Consider the following 17,928-nt stretch of genomic DNA (forward strand, 5'->3'; position numbering starts at 1 on the left):
CCAAAGACTCTCCTTGAGAAATCTAGTCAGGATTCCATGATATATTCCCCAGTTCTCCCTTATGAACATTTCAAATTTTTGTTGCATTGCCTGAGTAGTCCTTGTTCATTACAGAAAGCTGCACTAATTTTGTTTAGCACAACTTCCTAGAAGTTCATGTGACTGGAAAAAAAAACCACAACAAAACAAAAACCTTTCATTCAGTTGTATTGGAAATTAAGTATTTTGAGTGAAATGACTCTTCTTGTTGGCAAACATGTTCCTGGAAAATGGCATTTCGGACAACAGCAGTTTAAGACCCCACGTATAAGAGTATGGAAATCAGTTTGTGCCCAACTTGCATTATCAATAGTTTACGAGTATTTAAATTAAACATAAAAAAATTTTGCATTAAACAGAGGGGCAGAGGGGTCAAGCCTGAGTGGTGCTGCAACCCTATGCATCAGATCACAATGACTTTAGGAGGGAGCTGTGCCCAGCCCTGTGGGACAGGAGCTGCCGGGGCAAGGTGTGTGTGTGGTGGGTGGGCTGACTCTCCAAACCCCCTACCTCTCTTTACTAGGCCTGGATTAGGGCTGTGGTCCCAGGGTGCTGCTACAAGTGGTCGATGCCCTCTTAGCAAAGTGAGAAGGAGGTGGCAGCAGTGGAGAAGGATAAGAAGGATGCTGGCCTATTGCCCCTTCCTTTCTCATGAATTTGGACCCTGGGAGGGTTGCAAAAAAAGGCTTACTTACTACATTGTAATGGGCATTCGTTTTATATCTCTCCTCAAGTCGTATATTGTTTGTTAACGCTGCACACCAGTAATGTGCTGTGAAGGTAATTTGTTATGGAGGTTACTTTTTTATTTTTATTTTTGTATGCTGCTGAGGATTGAGATAGGAATTTTAAACAATGAAAGAAAGAAACAGAGTCCTAAGACAACGCTAGGGAAAAATGTGCTAAACCACGAACAAGATGCTACCATAAAATTCATTGGAATGAGTTGGTGTAATAGAACAAACAGGGACCACTATATAGTGCTCATCCCCTAACACTTGCGACTTGCCTTAGTATTTGTAGTATTCTAAACAGACAACATAATGTGCATAGGACAGTTTAAGAAATACCCCAAATAGTAAGAATGAATCTATTTACTTAAGATAAAACTGGCAGGGGTTTAAAGGTAAGCACTGTAGCTGAAATGTTTCACGGCACAGCTGGATTTTCAAACTTTCGGTAGAGTCTTGGTGTATGTTAATTAGGAGGCTGTCCCAAGCATAACAGTGTCAGAGAAAACACATCATGGGGTGTAGGTGAAGGAGACAGAGAGAATAAATAGGAAAGGTACTTGGATGATGGTCAGGAGTAGATAAAGGCAGAGATGTAGATAGAGAAGGAGTTAATGCAGTTTTTTGAAAGGCAGCAGAGTACTGGAAATATGGCTGCCATTAAGGAAAAAACAATAAGAAAATGCTTATTCTAATCCAATACTTCATTTGCTAATAAAAATGCATTATTATTGTGCCTAGGAAGAAATGCTTCTAATAAGCATTCTGAAAGAAGTTTTTATTTCCAATAAAACACCTAGTAATATATTATTTTATAGGAGGATATTTGGGACTGAGAAAAGGATACTGAAGCTTTATATCAACAGTTGAAGACAGTGTAAAAATGTAGAGGGACTTTCAGGATATATACATAGAATGTTCATTAAAAATAAATGTGTCTATAAAATATATATATACCCTCTCACAGAATCTGTTACTATGGCTCTGGGGTTCACCAGATCAGTGTTAAACAGCACTCGGCGCTGGCTACCATCCAGCCTGGCCACTTCTATTCTATCGAGGTAAGAGTCAGTCCAGAAAACGTTGCGACCGAGATGATCTATTGCTATTCCTTCAGGACTTCCTAAGTCTGGAACAGAACAAAGAAAATAAAACACCAAACAATAAGTTTGTTTCCTAATATAGTTATACTAAACACTTAACGGTTATTCCAGCTTGAGCAGCAATGTTTCCATTAAGTAATTTTCCTAATGCCTGTCCAATCACAATTAAGGCCAACAAACCATTTTATACAGAGTACGTTAACCTGTTACACGAGGAATATAAGTTGTACCTTACAAAATATAAAAATAGTGACTTATTGTTAAGGCATGCACTTCTACAAAGGAGATCTTTAATTGGCACCTGAAAGAGAGCAAATCTAATTGCTAGAGAGAACAACAAAAGTGACTAGTTTATTTCACTATTGATCGTAGAGAAAATTAAAGGACGTGCAGGTAGTTTAGGCTTGATGTCAGTGGGGCTCTTCATAGGCTCAGGGATCAATCCAAACGGCACATCTCACAGGAACTGGGGCCCAGGTCAGTGGCAGTCAAGAACAACATACGGGTTTCCTGTGCTAATCACTAGACACTGCTGCCTCCCATAGAACACAAGCTGAAGTCACGGTTTAAATGTACTATAAATGTTTTGTTAACAATTCAATAGGGTTACACAACTTCTAAGTTGATACTTCCATAGATTTTTTCTGTTAATTTTAAAATACACCAAAAGCCCATGAATCAGCGGAAGGACTCCAATTGATTTTAATGGGCTTTAGATCAGCCCGATGGGCTATTAGGGGAGAATTCCATGTCAGGGATACAGTTCTCAATTAAATTCTGAAGGCTGCTTAGAATAATTTCTATAGAACCCAATAAACTTCTGGTGGTTTCATCCTTACTGAATTTTATAGGACTTTTTCAAAAATGGCTGTAACAAAAACCTACTCAAATTTAGAATTACAAGAATATGCCAAATAATTAGAGCAAAGGGAGGTACATACTCTATTTGAAATTTAGGAAACAAAAAACAAAAATCAAGAAAAAACCCACCACAATTCTTTGTCCCACAACATCCAGCTTTATATTGTGTTGTCAGGACCTGCTCCCTCCAATATGCCAATAACAGAGCTCCATTAGTCTGGAGCATGAAGCTGGCTTAGAAGGGTCAGGTGACTGTGTCCTTTCTGAAGGATGCACAATTCTATCATACTGACGATTTCAAATCTGAGATGCCAATGGACCTACTTAATTTTTTTTTTAATTTATAGTTAGGAGTCACTTCTCACCCTGATAATTACACAAATTCTAACCCAAGGGCTTGTCTACCTACAAAAGTAACTATATCAGTGCACCTAAATTGGTATAGTCCCCTAGTGTGGACACAGTTATACCAGTATAGTTTATTCCCATACTGGAAGTGAACTATACTAGTTTAAGGCACTTTTATTATCTGTATATCTGCCAAGTGGTTCAACTGGGATAATTATTTTTTGTTAAAAAAAAAACAAACAACCAAACAAAAGAACCGAAAACATCACAACTTTATCGGAAGTAGTAATGCTAATACAAAAATAGGTATGTAGTGCTGACTTAAGAAGAAGAATGACTGGCAGGGAAACAAACACTATTGCTCATCAGTATTGAAATTATTCTATCCTTTTGGAAAACAAAATGGTCTTTGCAAAGATCTGGGGCGGGCTTACAAATCTTTAAAGTATGTCAGTACAAAAGGAGAAGAAACAATGCATCATTCTGAAAGCTATAGTTTTGTACTGATTACAATTTAAATACATCATAATATTTAAAAATGTATTCAAGTTTAACAATCAATCTCCAAAGTGCTAAAAGAATTAACCCTAGATGGAATTTAAATTCAAGTCTGTGTTTTGCAGAGGGATTTTGTTTGGAACATATTTTAGTACTGTATGTGCATAGTTTTTCTTGGACAGTTATCTGTTCCAAAAGCAACAGGAAATAGCAGACAATGACCTATTACTCTGGTCCCAGTGATTTCTCACTCAAAATCATAGAAGGAGAAACAAATACTTTAAAAATATAAATAAAAAGGCATATTAAAGTTTCTTGTACTCAGCCAGCACAAAAAATTGCTCTACAGTTTTTAGGACACATAGGTCCACAGAGAAGAACGGGCTGCACACAAACTGAAACTAAATGTAAATACAATCCCATTTCAGACTAATTCCAGAGGTATAAACTCTGAATGAACCAGTAAGGAAAGATTGCATGGGGTTGTTTCAAAAGTGTCATAGTGTCCCTTCATAAAAAGAAAAGAAGTACTTGTGGCATCTTAGAGATGAAGAAATTTATTTGAGCATAAGCTTCGTGGGCTACAGCCCATGTCATCAAATGCATAGAATGGAATATATCGTAAGAAGATAGATATATGCATACAGAGAACATGAAAAAGTGGAGTAAGAGGCTAATTAATTAAGATGAGCTATTATCAGCAAGTGTCTAAATGGGCCATCTTGATTATCACTACAAAAGTTTTTTTCTCCTGCTGATAATAGCTCATCTTAATTAATTAGTCTCTTACTCCACTTTTTCATGTTCTCTGTATGTATATATATATATCTTCTTACTATATGTTCCATTCTATGCATCTGATGAAACTGTAGCCCACAAAAGCTTATGCTCAAATAAATTTGTTAGTCTGTAAGGTGCCACAAGTACTCCTGTTCTTTTTGCGGATACAGATTAACACGGCTGCTACTCTGAAACCTGTCCCTTCATGAAAACCATCTGTCAAGGAAGCTTTCAAATGCAGAACTACACGCCCCATTTCTGAATTTCAAAGAAAGATTAAATGAAATGAATTGAGTTTGTCTATTCATTTTCACATTTATTCATTATTCAGCCATTAAACAAGTCTTGTATTTCTCAACCCAAACTGGATTCCTGGGGAGAAACACTTGGGCAAATCACTAGGTGGGAATTTAAAAAAACCGGACACTGTGATTATCCTAATAAGAGTTATATTGGACCATAATCAGCAGAAGCTACATTGCCTTATCTAGGTATGTAACTTATTTGGGTCACAAATTGTGTGTGTGTGTATGTGTGTACGTGCGCGTGTGCGCATGGGCAAGCACACGTGTGTGCATGTTGGACGAGTGGGAATGACCACCCACTCCAAGACTGAAATCTGCAAAGAACTGATCAAGGTGTACCAAGCAAATGTCAATTAGATTCCTCTCCCACCCCCAAATCATGCTTCTATATCCTTTCATCTCTTGCTGAGGTCAGCAGGCAGTGGGAGCTGCCTCATGTGGGGTGGAGACTCTCTCTCCCATCCCCAGGCACTGAACAGGAGGACTGCCGACTCCGATGGTCTATTAGTCAATTGGTCCGAATAGGAGAGGGTAGTGGGTTAGAGATCTGCTACCAGTGGTTTCCAGGAGTCCTTCCTCCCTGGCACAATTCTATTTTGAGCTGTCAGCCAGGAGATTTAAAGAGGCTGTGTGTGGCCTGAAGTAAATGTCTTTCCTGGCTGGCTAGCCAGAGGGAAACTTGGCCCCTGCTGGCATGTCTAAGGGAATATATTAAGCAGGTTCTGTGCATCTCCTCCCCCACCTCACCAGTCACTCCTAGGGCCATGATTTCAGTACACCAGTACTGGAGTCAGGCTGGACACAGTCCCAGGCTCTGCACACATGTATGGCTTATATGATTTAATATGATTTAAACAACTGCAGCAGAGGGGAAGTTCCCTGTGCGGAGCAGCCCTGCAGCTGCGGAGCTCAGGAAACTTGTAGCCTCGGGAGGCTACGCAGCTGCAGAAGCAGATGAGAGCTGGATGGAGCCCCATACCAAAACATGCCCCTGCAAAGCAAACAAATTCCAATCACAAAAACATGAACAAAGAAATAAATGTTCAATACAAAAACAAACTGCAAACCAAACAAGGGAGCTGCAGCACACGGAAAGGAGATAAAATCAGGAAAACCTCAATGTCTTCTGAAAGATTGGGAATAGTGCCTCTGCAATTTTGAATTTGAATTTTGGCTAGCAATGCACACCATGTAAATGCCCAATTAAACACTTGAGCAAGTAGTCAACACCTTAGTGTTCTGTTTTGATTCCATGATATAATGCATCTGGTGTTTGTACAGAAAATTAAGAACACCACTGCTTTAGCACAATGGTTCTCAAACTTTTGTACTGGTGACCCCTTTCACATAGCAAGACGCTGAGTGCGACTCCCCCCATTATAAATTAAAAACACCTTTTTATATATTTAACATCATTATAAATGCTGGAGGCAAAGTGAGGTTTCGGGTGGAGGCTGACAGCTTGCGACCCCTCCATGTAATAACCTTTCGACCCCCTGAGGGGTCCTGACCCCCAGTTTGAGAACCCCTGTTTTAGCATCACTTCACAAGTACTTGATCTATCACAATCTGCACCAGCAACAAGGGCAACAGAAGGCCTGAATGAGTCTTTAGACACTTTTTGCTTCCATAGCAGACAAAAGACATGGAAGATTACCTGATAACGCAACATTGTTATGACAAACCACCTATGGGCTTGGAGTACTGATCACATATGCTTTCACCCCTTCATGATATAGTATTAAATGGCTCTACAACATACAACACACTGCAAGGAGGAGGGAAGATGTGAAACAAATACAATTCTCATTAAATGAAGTCACAGGTTTTCTGAAAAGTCACTACAATATATACATAATCCATGATCAATAAGAATGATATGGGTCAACATTTCTATTTTATGCTTCCCTCCCCTGCTAACTTATTCACAGACAGGCAAAAACGGCTTTGTTCTGAGGGATCCTTAGAGATAAACAGAATGGAAAGTAGTAGTCCTTCCATCAACCCCTTTGTAGCTGGATGGGCACCGACTCACTATAAGTGTCTAGAATATGTCTTTGAGCTTAGTTCTATCAGAATTGAAAGGGAGTCTTGTGAGCATTTCAGACATTAGGCCCTTAGGAAGCCCAAGGCATGGTTCTACTGTTAGAGGATAGTCACAGGGAACCTATTCCCTTCCCCTAACAGTACCCACTCAGCAGGCAACACAACATGATTGCGTCCACTTCCTGAGCACAAAGCAGGGGAAGACCCATTCCGCTCTGCTTGTGTGAGAACCCTGGAATCAAGTATAATTATAGAAATGGTTTTACATTGTAAAATTATGCATTTAGTAATAATTTTCAATGTTTTAATATTTATTGCTATATAGGTTCTGTTTGTATTTTTGTTAATATTTGCATCAGTTATGGAAGTAGAGAAATGGGAGCTGCCTCCTTAAAGGGTAAAGGCAGCTCCCATTTCTCTACTTCCATAACATGTAAGTGATGGAGTGTGTCCTTGCAAAGACTTGTGAGCAGATTGCTGAGATCTGCATGCAGCTCAAGAGTAGGGAAGACCCAGCCCAGAGGAAGCTCCCTAAACAAAGGATCAGGCAGGGCAAGGTATTATATCCTTTAGGAAACTACAGCCTCATCACTGAAGGTGTGACACTGAAGGTGTGCCCTTGCAGCCCCTACATACCAGCTAGATAGACAATTCTGGGCAGAATGCCCCATGTTCGCATCTTTTGCACAGCTGTATCAGTTGTGCTTGCTGAGCAGTCTAGCACTTGCACCCAGGGAGTACAACCCTTTCCTCTGCCTTATGCAGAGATAATGCCCCCTAAAACCACCACTGTTGTGGGGGTGCAAACTGCCCATCCCTCTACTGCCTCAAGAGTCTTAATTTAGCCCAAACTGGCATTGATCTCGAACAAGTGAATGAAGTACCCTTCAATTCCAATAGAAATAAACCTCAGATGGAGATACTTGTTAAAAAACAGGACAAATGAAAGCAGATACACAGAAAATAAAATTTTAAATGACTACTGTTTTGCTAAATTGACTCCCCTCCCCAAATCTGTTTATAATGACTTAATAGGCACGAGGTTTGTTTTGCTACGTATTGCAGAAGTATGAGCACAGTTTAGCACTGTGACTGCTGAACAATCCATTATACTTCATGATGAAAGTTTGTGGAAAGGTAGTTTATGGTGATATCCAATAGCCCATACCTACTACTACAAACTGCTGGGGACCTGTCCTAACTCTTGTGATGGCAGGCCCATTAGAAATGCTTACTTCATCCTTCAAATCCCTCCTGCTGAGAGGCCTACAAAAAAACTCAACAATAGTTAAGTAGGTGGTGTGAGGGGAGTGCTGTTCATTACCCAGATCATAATCATCTCCCTGTTACCTTGTGCTCCCCTCAACATGTTCGATGTATTCACCTGTTGTCACTTGCCTTATACATAGATTGTAAGTTCTTTGGGGCAGGGACTGTGTTTTTGTTCAGTTTGTACAGTGCCTAGCACAATGGTGCTGGAGCCACTAGGTGCTTCCGCAATACACGTAAGAATAAAATAGACAGGTTTTTTAAATATAAAGATTTTTAAAACCTAAGATTATCCAATCACTTTGATTTCTGCCAATTTGATCTTCCTTTAAACAATCTAGCCTTGCAGCAGTCAGAGTAAGGCCATTGGCTGGTCAGTGCAGGTTGGTGTATGCAAGTCTTTACACTCCCTGCTGGAAATGAATCTATCAAGCAGAAACTAATATTGCTACCTGCTTTGATGATGGTTGTTGGCTCTCCACCATGCAAACTGGCTCTACTGATGGAAGGGCCACTGATCTCCGTCCAGTAAACCACCTTGTCCATGCAGTCATACGCAACTCCAATAACAACGCTGTCCTGTAAGTCAACAAGTGAATAATTACAGCCTCATACTAAATAACAGTTCTAAAGCTAGAAAGAATGGCTTAGGGGGTCTAAGCATCAGGCTCTACGCAGGGCCAGAGTTAAGAATAAGGGCCCAGCAGGCAAACGAACAGAGGGGCCCTGATGGGGGTCAGGTCATGGAGGAGAGCTATAGAGGCAGGTGGAAGGTGGGTGGCCAGGAGGAGCAGAGTTACAGCTGTTGGAGAAGTAGTTAGTGCAAGTGAGAAGCTGCTGCACCCCCACCCCCACTGCAGTCTGGCCAGAGGATACCCTCTTCACTCATCTAAAAAAGGAAATAATTGTGATTCCCTCCATCTCATGACAGTCATCCTGACAATTATCTTTGCAGTAGCCCACAAAACTTTTAATCGAAACTCCTTTAATTAATCAGGCCTTTAATTAATCATTTCCAATTCTGTTACATACACAGAGACCTACTGAGAGTTAGTGCTGAATTTTGTGGATAGTTCCAATAGCCTCCTTTGCAATGACTGATGCAGTCTCTTTGCCTTTTACTTATTTTCTCCTTTTCCTCCTTCGCCATTTTATTTTTCTTTCAAGAATCCTCATATTTCCCTCCACACTTTTCAGTGTTTTTCCTTCAGATTAATTTTTCCTCATCTCCCTCTTTCCCACATTCTTTCATGAGTACCTCTTTCCTGTCACTCTTTGTTTTTCTCTCATCTTCCTCCTTACTCTTTCCTTAACTTCTCTTTTCTTTCTAACTGTCCCATCTTTCTTTCCTTCCATTACCTTAAATTTTCTCCCTTCTGTCATGTCCAGTACCTACTCACACCCATCACACACTCTGCCACTAGATTCTAGAACACCCAGCCACCAATATACTCATTCACCCAACCACATTTCATCCACCCATCATTCACACCTTCTCTCCCCAACATACCTATGCACCCACTTCTCCCTGGATGTAACCACCCCCACCACCATCACCCCTGTCCATCATGCACCCACACTGTACTGTGGGTGCCTCCCACACGCCCATGCGCCAACTCCTCACCCTGTCTACTAGACACATACACACCATGAATCCATTCCTCACTCATTCAAGTGCTAGGGCCCTCTAGTGGTGTCCCCACAATCTACTCTCCCAATGCTGGGGCTCTCAGGCAGCTCTTATACAGAGTCTGTTCTCTTCCTCCTGTACCCTACATTCCTTTAATGTGTGGTATGCAACGTTTAGTTGCTGCCTGCCACTAACCCACACACCCTAGGTGGCTGCATTTCATTGGTGCTTGTGCATGCAGTTTGTGAACCGCTTTGTATGCCTGGTACTATATTGAAATATAATTTATTAAATTAAAACTGTTAAATTAAATTAAATTATTTTTTTTAATACATGAACTATTCTTATTTAAAATGAACTACAACATTTCCTCTTCCTGAGAAAGTCAGTGGACAATCAGAAAAGATTTAAGACTCTTTAAGACTTGCAAAAGAAAGCAGAACCTAAAGAGCACACATTTAGATTTAAAAAATCCTTATTATAGCAATTGGATGGGACTTTTAGTCTGACACTCCTCATTTTGTATGGATTCCTGAGTCTGTCTCTTGTGATGCCTTCGTAAGATAAGATTCTGGCAGAATGGAAGAGTACAGAGAGTCCAGCAACCCCTTAACAAGGCATTTCAAAAACATCCATTAAAACGAGATTTATTTATGCATGGTGTTCTTGACCATGCGTTCAGGCAATAGGTCGCAGGGTGATCAGAGTGTTTGAGTGTTGCAACATGCTGTTTCTGCTTGACATTTACACAAATCTCTCTATAATTTAGCAACTGGGATAAAAAAAAAACAGCTATTGTCAGTATAAAGGAAAGAGGTCGGAAAAGTTTAATGATTAAACTAAGAGTTAATCTTATCTATGAAAGTTTTCACTGGAGTTTCTCTTTTAAATTATTTTATTCAGACCAGACAGAAGGAGCCACCAGGAATTTTCAGTTCTGCTTATACATCAACCTGACTGCCCAAGTTTGTACTGGGGCTGATATACAACATCAATTTATTATTGTATAGAATCTTCATACAATAGACAATGGACCCAATTCTACTCTTACATCAGGGCAATCCTACTGACATTACTCACTGAGTTGCACCAGTGTAACTGAGATCAGTATTTGGCCTACAAAGAATACCCAAGAAATACAAAAGTACAACAGTTACAACACCTGGTTCTGGTAGCCACTCTATAACGGGGGCTGGGACGAAAGGGGTAATGCCAAGTGTCAGGAAGAACAAATGAACATGCTGAAGTTGGGTAGCTCAAGGAATCAGATCATATCATTTAACAGAGTTAAGAGCAGTGGTGGGCAACCTGCGACCCATGGGCTGCATGCAGCCCGTCAGGGTAATAATTGACACGTCAGATGTCAGACTTGTCTGTCCCCTCTCCAGGTCTGGTCCCTGTGGGTGATAAATCCTTTCCCCACATTCTTTCCCACTGTTTGGAAAAAGCCTCTTCTTATCAAATGACTCCCTGATGCTTTTCAAATCCCATCCTCTTTTCCATGGCCTGTAACTCTTAACCAGTGGTGGGCAACCTGCGGCCCATAGGCTGCATGCAGCCCATCAGGGTAATATGCTGATGGGCCACCAGACACTTTGTTTACATTTGCACAGCCGCCCACAGCTCCCAGTGGCTGTGGTTCGCCGTTCCCAGCCAATGGGAGCTGCGGGAGTGGCGCAGGCCACAGTGACATGCTGGCCTCTGCTTCCTGCAGCTCCCATTGGCTGGGAACAGTGAATCGCGGGCATTGGGAGCTGCGGGCGGCCATGCAAATGTAAACAAACTGTCTGGTGGCCCAACAGCAGATTACCCTGACGGGCCGTGTGCAGCCTACGGGCCACAGGTTGCCCACCACTGGTTAAGAGTTACAGGCCATGGAAAAGAGGATGGGATTTGAAAAGCAACAGGGAGTCATTTGATAAGAAGAGGCTTTTTCCAAACAGTGGGAAAGAATGTGGGGAAAGGATTTACCACCCACAGGGACCAGACCCGGAGAAGGGACAAGCAAGTTTGACATCTGAAGTGATTAGGGAACTGACTGGAGAACAGGGTGAGATTCAGACAGATGACAGGAGGAGAAAAGACAGAAACTCAATGGAAGACCTTTAAGAATAATATGGAGTTTTATACTGGAGGCTGCAGTGGACAGGAAGCCAATGAAAGCCATGAGTCTGGGGGTGAGGTGTTCCCACACACAAGCTATAAGAGGTTTTTTTGGACATAAAAGGAACACAAGATTTATTCATGATGAAAAGCTAAAATGCTCTGTGAACCTTTCCTTTAGTGTAAATAACTCTTTCTGTAGCCACAGGATTCTTTATTACTGATATAAATAATTTCAATAAGAGTGAGAGGATACCAAATTTGTGTGGAGCACAGGTAAATTTGGGACTAAAATGAGTAAGTCCTTCAATGTAAGGGAGATTTGAGAGGGTTTCCTCTGTACACAAGGTCCATAATCTATCTCTTCAGTGACCAAGAGGACATTTTCTCCCTAAGCACCAGTGGCTATAGGAGGTACAATAGATACTCACTGGAACATGCAGTAAAGCTTTTGCATCAGTTTTCTTCATATTATTTTCCACCAGTGGGACGTGTTCAATCTTCCCACTTTGGGCAAAGAGTAAGTGTGTTCCTGGGGGCAGAGGAATTGAATCTGGTCGAACAGGGGGCCCAATAACAACAGGAGGAGCAGATGTGCTCAGACCTTGGTGACAGATGACGAAAAGCAGACGAAAAACTCAGTTCATGTAAATACAACAAAGCAAGCCATTATCTTCAGTGCATAATTACAGACATTTTAGAAAGAAATAGCACTATAAATGGATAGTAACAAGAAAGGTAGTACAACAGATATTATACAGCTTCTGAATTTTTCTTGCACACGGTGCTGCGACCGAGTGCGTTATAGCTAAGGCTGCGAGTGGGTCACGGAGATCATGGATTCTATGACTTTCTGTGACTTCTGCAGTGGCCGGTGCGCCTGGCTCAGGGGCAGCTCAGGCAGCTCCTGCGCCAGTCGTACTGGCAGCTGCTGGGGAAGTCTGGGGCAACCGCGCACCCACCAGCAGCAGAGTTTCGGTGTGGGAGGGGGCAGAGGCATGGGATGCGGGGAGGTGGGCTCTGGGTGGCACTCACCTGGGGGGCTCGCTGGAAGCGGTGACATCCCCTTCGCTCAGCTGCTAGGTGGAGGCATGGCCAGGCAGCTCTGCGCGCTGCCTCCACCCAGAGCGCTGGCTTCGTAGCTCCCATTGGCCAGGAACTGCAGCCAATGGGATCTGCAGGAGCAGTGCCTGCATGCTGTTGCCCTCCTCAATCCTCCCCACCAGCACCTGGGCTGCCCTCCCCGCACCAAGTTTTAGTCAGGGGTATTTTTAGTAAAAGTCACAGACAGGTGACTGGCTGTGAATTTTTGTTTAGTGCCTGTGAGCTGTCCATGACTTTTACTAAAAATACCCTAACTAAACCTTTACTAAAACATAGCCTTAATTATAGCCCCTCAAGGGGTTTAGCAATGGGCATGCTCCCACTGAGATAGCACAACTCTGCAATACTCCAGGGCAGCGCTGCACCTACACGGTATACCAGAATCCATTAAAAATAGATGCTGCAACAATTTAAGAGATACACACAGAAGAGACAAATCCTTGAGTAACTTACATGGGGGTCGGATTCCTGGTCCAGTTCTGGTGCCATCAATCTCATTACCATCCCTATTCACACACCAACAATACCCAGTGTTAGAATGGCATTGAATTGGTTGGTAATTCCCGTGCTCATCACACTGAGGAACAAAGTGACCAATAGGTCTGGGCATTTGTGAGTAGGAAGAGTCCCTGCTAGCCAAAGCTTGTTCTTGTTCATGCTGACATTTAGTCTTCTCCAGTTCTGCAAAAAAATAAAGCAATGGATATTTTATTTTATACATCTGACCAGCTACAGGATCCTCGTGCAGCAGACTATGATGAAAGTATTCCAGACTCCAGCCTTTAAAGAAAGTTTTTACTATTACAAGTCCTGATGTCATATCTGAAAAGATAATGTGTAGTTACTTCAATGATAACCTGCCCAAATGGAAGTGTGGCACATTTGTCTCAAAACATATTTCACAGTCAGCGTTAAAAGTGTAACTTCATATAGTTTGAGATTATGAGCAAATGCTAGATTTTAATACGTTATGTGTTCAGATAACAACATCCACTAACAAGAATCATTCTGCCTGTCCATTGTGACCTAGAATGGAACTTCACTCCTCCAGGAGGAGGCAGCATAATGTGTAATCAATTTGCAACACCACCTCACCCCAAGAATTGTGGCTAACTAGCTATGCCATACTGTAGATGTAATTTTGTTTTGCAGCTCTAAAGGCCTAGTCTCCCTTCAGATCCACAAGAGCAAGTCCATGATAAGCAGCAGAAATTACAAGTTCTCTGCAAAAAGATGCATACGATGAGGTGAGCTGTAGCTTGCGAAAGCTTATGCTCAAGTAAATTGGTTAGTCTCTAAAATGCCACAAGTCCTCCTTTTCTTTTTGCGAATACAGACTAACACGGCTGTTACTCTGAAAGTTCTCTGCAGAAGCCAAAAAGTGCAGTGCCTCCTTATGGCTTTATGTCACAAGCAGGGCGACATCCCTCTGGTATCTGCAAAGAGAAGTGTGGTCTGGTCCAAAAGGGGGGGGAACACAAACAAAGTCGGGGGGGGGGGGGGGGAATCATAGGACTAGATTCTACTGTCTTGTAAATGTGTTGAAAAGAAGGGCGTATCAGGCAGAACAGATACACCAGTCTAGAAACTGATGACATGCAGCAGCCCCACCACCTGTGGAGATCTGTTAATAAAGAGGTCACAAAGGAACCATTAGCATTCTATATGCTCAGGAGGGTTGGACACAGTCCTCTGAAGAACAGGTTTTCCTAAGACATCACAAAATCAGTTTATGAAAAATATACTGTAATCAGATACCTCATGCAACAGGGAATAGTAGCATGAGCGGAACACTAACTTTTCCTTTGACTTGCCTTTCAGCATAAACAAACTCAAAACGTACAGACAAATGACTTTTTATGTCTCCAGACACAACTGACTAGATTAGTTTTATCTTACTTTTGGGGGTCCCTGCAGCGTTTGGGAGGGAACAGATAGAGATCAGTTGTGACTGCACATCCCCTGCCTCCTTTCTCAGCCTGCAGAACCAGTTCTCCAACCAGCCAGCAACAACCACTCTGAACTGTTTGATGACAAGGTTTAACATCACCACTTTCATTTATTTGTTTGTGTTTTACACCACACAACAGCCTGGTAGGGAACAATGACTAGTATCAGCAGTACACCCCTGCGAAGCCACTCAGAGTAGAGCAGGCTCTGCAGATGACACCGCTTATTCATACGGTTTTACAGTCACACAGATACAAACCTTAGATTTTTTTAAAATTTATTTAAACCAGTTATGCAAGGACAGGCTTGGGACATGTCTCAGACACCTGGACACAATTAAAATCGGGAAATGCAAATGTCTTGAGAACAGTTCAGCGTCTCTAAACAAATGAAATATTTGGCCTCAGCTCTGACGTGGGTGGTGAAGTACATTGAGACAAGGGAGACCACACATTTTTAAGGAACACTACAGAGCTAATATTCTGTGTGTGTTTGAAATGATTATCTTCCCAGCAATGCACTCTAAAAAAGCAGGGAATGCAGTAAAGCAGGGAATGCAGTAATTGGCTTCTTTGCCCAAACCGTTTGCTTTTTTAAGAGGTCACGTTCTGTGTATAGCATTCTCCCGTGAAAGCTGAGGGTGTACAGCAGCGGGAGCCCAGCCACGTTTTTCTACTGTTCAAGGGTTTTAAAAGGAAACTATTATCCATCCAAATTATCTTTGTGAGAAGGCATCAGCCCCTCCCTCCTCCAAAAATGAATATGAATCCTAGAGGTTGGCCTTTGCTCCTCTCTGCCCCAAGAATTAATCATCAAATAGTGTAATAGCCTCAGTCACAACTGAATTTCTAACAAAACTAAACCAGCAGTTATTTTATTAACAACTTAAATTTCTAAATCTAAATCAAGAGAATGAATACATTTTTAAAAGGAGTTAGCTATTACGTATTATAGAAAAGAATGCATGCACTCCAATTGTAATCTGGTTGTTACATAAAACACGGTCTTACTACAGCTAAATAGAATGTCACAAGAATCTTGGAGTTCACATATGTATATGAACTTAGTTACATAGATACTTTCCACGCTGATTATAGGAATGTCAAAAACGAGATGGCAAAACCCACAGCAAAACAGTAAATTGCAAGTTACTCATGACTCATGACCAATTTAGGTCTCAATCCTGCAAATATTTATACATGTGCTCAACTTTACTTAAGCAAGCACACACATAACTGTTTGCAGGATTAGGGCCTTAGGCCAATATTGCAATCAGAGCCATGTGGGCAGACTCTGAAACTATACAGTCACAAAGCTCTGCTCATGTGGATCCAATTGAAGGACTGAGGCCTTAATTTTGACAGTTCCTTTCCAATAGCTAGTTAAGAATAATATAGATGTTAAGAATGAAAGTTTCCAAAACACATTCCCAGTGTTCTCCTGAACTGAAGCCATAGTCAACAGATAAGAGTTTACAAAAATATTTATAGGAAAAGAGAATCTCAAGCAAAATAATTTCACTATCACCGCATAGACAGGAAGCTATAGTAAAGATACCTCCTTTCATAACCATAGCAGTTCACCTTGCAGTTTTGTTAAGTCTCCCCAACACAAACACAAAAACACATGCTTTACTTGCTATTGCAATCCTACGGACCAATCTTGCAAACATTTATTTATGCAATTAGTCCCAATAAAGTCAGTGGGATTACTCACATAAGTAAGAGCTTGTTGGATCAGACATCTAGTTTCCAGACTCTGGAGCCCAGGGCTTTTTTAAACTTTGAAATTCTTAGCCTATATTTATAAAGATACAGAAGACAGCTAAACAACCAAATCCCACTGCTTTTCAATGAGAGTTGGGTGCTTAGCTGCCCTTTGTGCCTTTGAAAATCATCATCTTACTCATTTGTGCTAGATGCTTATATGTATGGATTTGTGGTAAGCTTTCAGTTCCATCCAACTGTCTATAGGTTACCTTGAGATCTATTCTTTCATTCTTGTAAACAGCCTACTTTAGATAAATATTTGTATTTAAAATCTGTGAACAGAAATAAGATCATCATCAGCATATCTGCATTCTATACTGAGCACACACATTTATTTTGGATAGTCTTTCAGCATTTTTTTTTGGATAGTCTTTCACCCTTATTCTCATGCTTCAACTCATAATGCTTATTTTAGCTCATATTACAACATACACATAAAAGTTCATCAGCACCATCACCACCAACAAAAAAATGAAATTCTATCAACTATAACCACTTAGGTTTCAGAGTAGCAGCCGTGTTAGTCTGTATTCGCAAAAAGAAAAGGACCACTAGTGGCACCTTAGAGACTAACCAATTTATTTGAGCATAAGCTTTTGTAAGCTACAGCTCACTTCATTGGATGCATGAAGTGGAAAATACAGTGGGGAGATTTATATACACACAGAACATGAAAAAATGGGTGTTATCATACACACTGTAAGGAGAGTGATCACTTAAGATGAAAAGTACTCCTTTTCTTTTTGCGAATACAGACTAACACGGCTGTTACTCTGAAACCTGTCATTATGGAAGGCACTGCATTTAGCCGTATGGAGTGAAAATCTATCAACTGCATGAAAAAACTTGTACAGATACAGACAGACATCATCTTCCTTTCCAAATGCAAACAGATGGACATCGTACCAAAAGGACTGAAGGTAAAAAATCCATTACAATCTACATAGCACACAGACTATGCTGACAGCTTGTGCCACACGCTCTCAAAGAAACTGCGGAATCACCTGATCAACATCCTCTACAGCAAACAGGGAAAGATTAAGAATGAGCTCTCAAAACTGGATACTCTCATAAAAAACCAACCTTCCACACAAACTTCCTCGTGGCTGGATTTTACTAAAACTAGACAAGCCATTTACAACGCACACTTTGCTTCTCTACAAAAGAAAAAGGACACTAAACTTTCTAAACTACTACATGCTACTAGGGGCCACAGCAATGGTTCCCTCAACCCACCTAGCAATATTGTTAACCTATCCAACTATACTCTCAGCCCAGCAGAAGCAGCTGTTCTATCTCGGGGCCTCTCCTTCTGCCCCTCCACCCCCACGAACATGATACAGTTCTGTGGTGACCTAGAATCCTATTTTCGACATCTCCGACTCAAGGAAT

General features: G+C 41.3%; 1 protein-coding gene across 1 annotated transcript in view; it reads right to left on the bottom strand.

Annotated features, from left to right (window-relative positions):
- The window catches only part of NID1 (nidogen 1), an 88,010-nt gene that overhangs the window by 14,435 nt on the left and 55,647 nt on the right, over positions 1-17,928 (bottom strand). Inside the window, exons 13-16 of the mRNA XM_073338168.2 lie at positions 13,271-13,498; positions 12,145-12,317; positions 8,433-8,559; positions 1,728-1,899 (exon numbers count right to left, since the gene is read on the bottom strand). Coding sequence (XP_073194269.2) covers positions 1,728-1,899; positions 8,433-8,559; positions 12,145-12,317; positions 13,271-13,498 — 700 coding nt within the window. The remainder of the gene's footprint in view (positions 1-1,727; positions 1,900-8,432; positions 8,560-12,144; positions 12,318-13,270; positions 13,499-17,928) is intronic.

Source organism: Lepidochelys kempii, chromosome 3 (assembly GCF_965140285.1).
Source record: "Lepidochelys kempii isolate rLepKem1 chromosome 3, rLepKem1.hap1, whole genome shotgun sequence".
Classification (NCBI taxonomy): Eukaryota; Metazoa; Chordata; order Testudines; family Cheloniidae; genus Lepidochelys; species Lepidochelys kempii.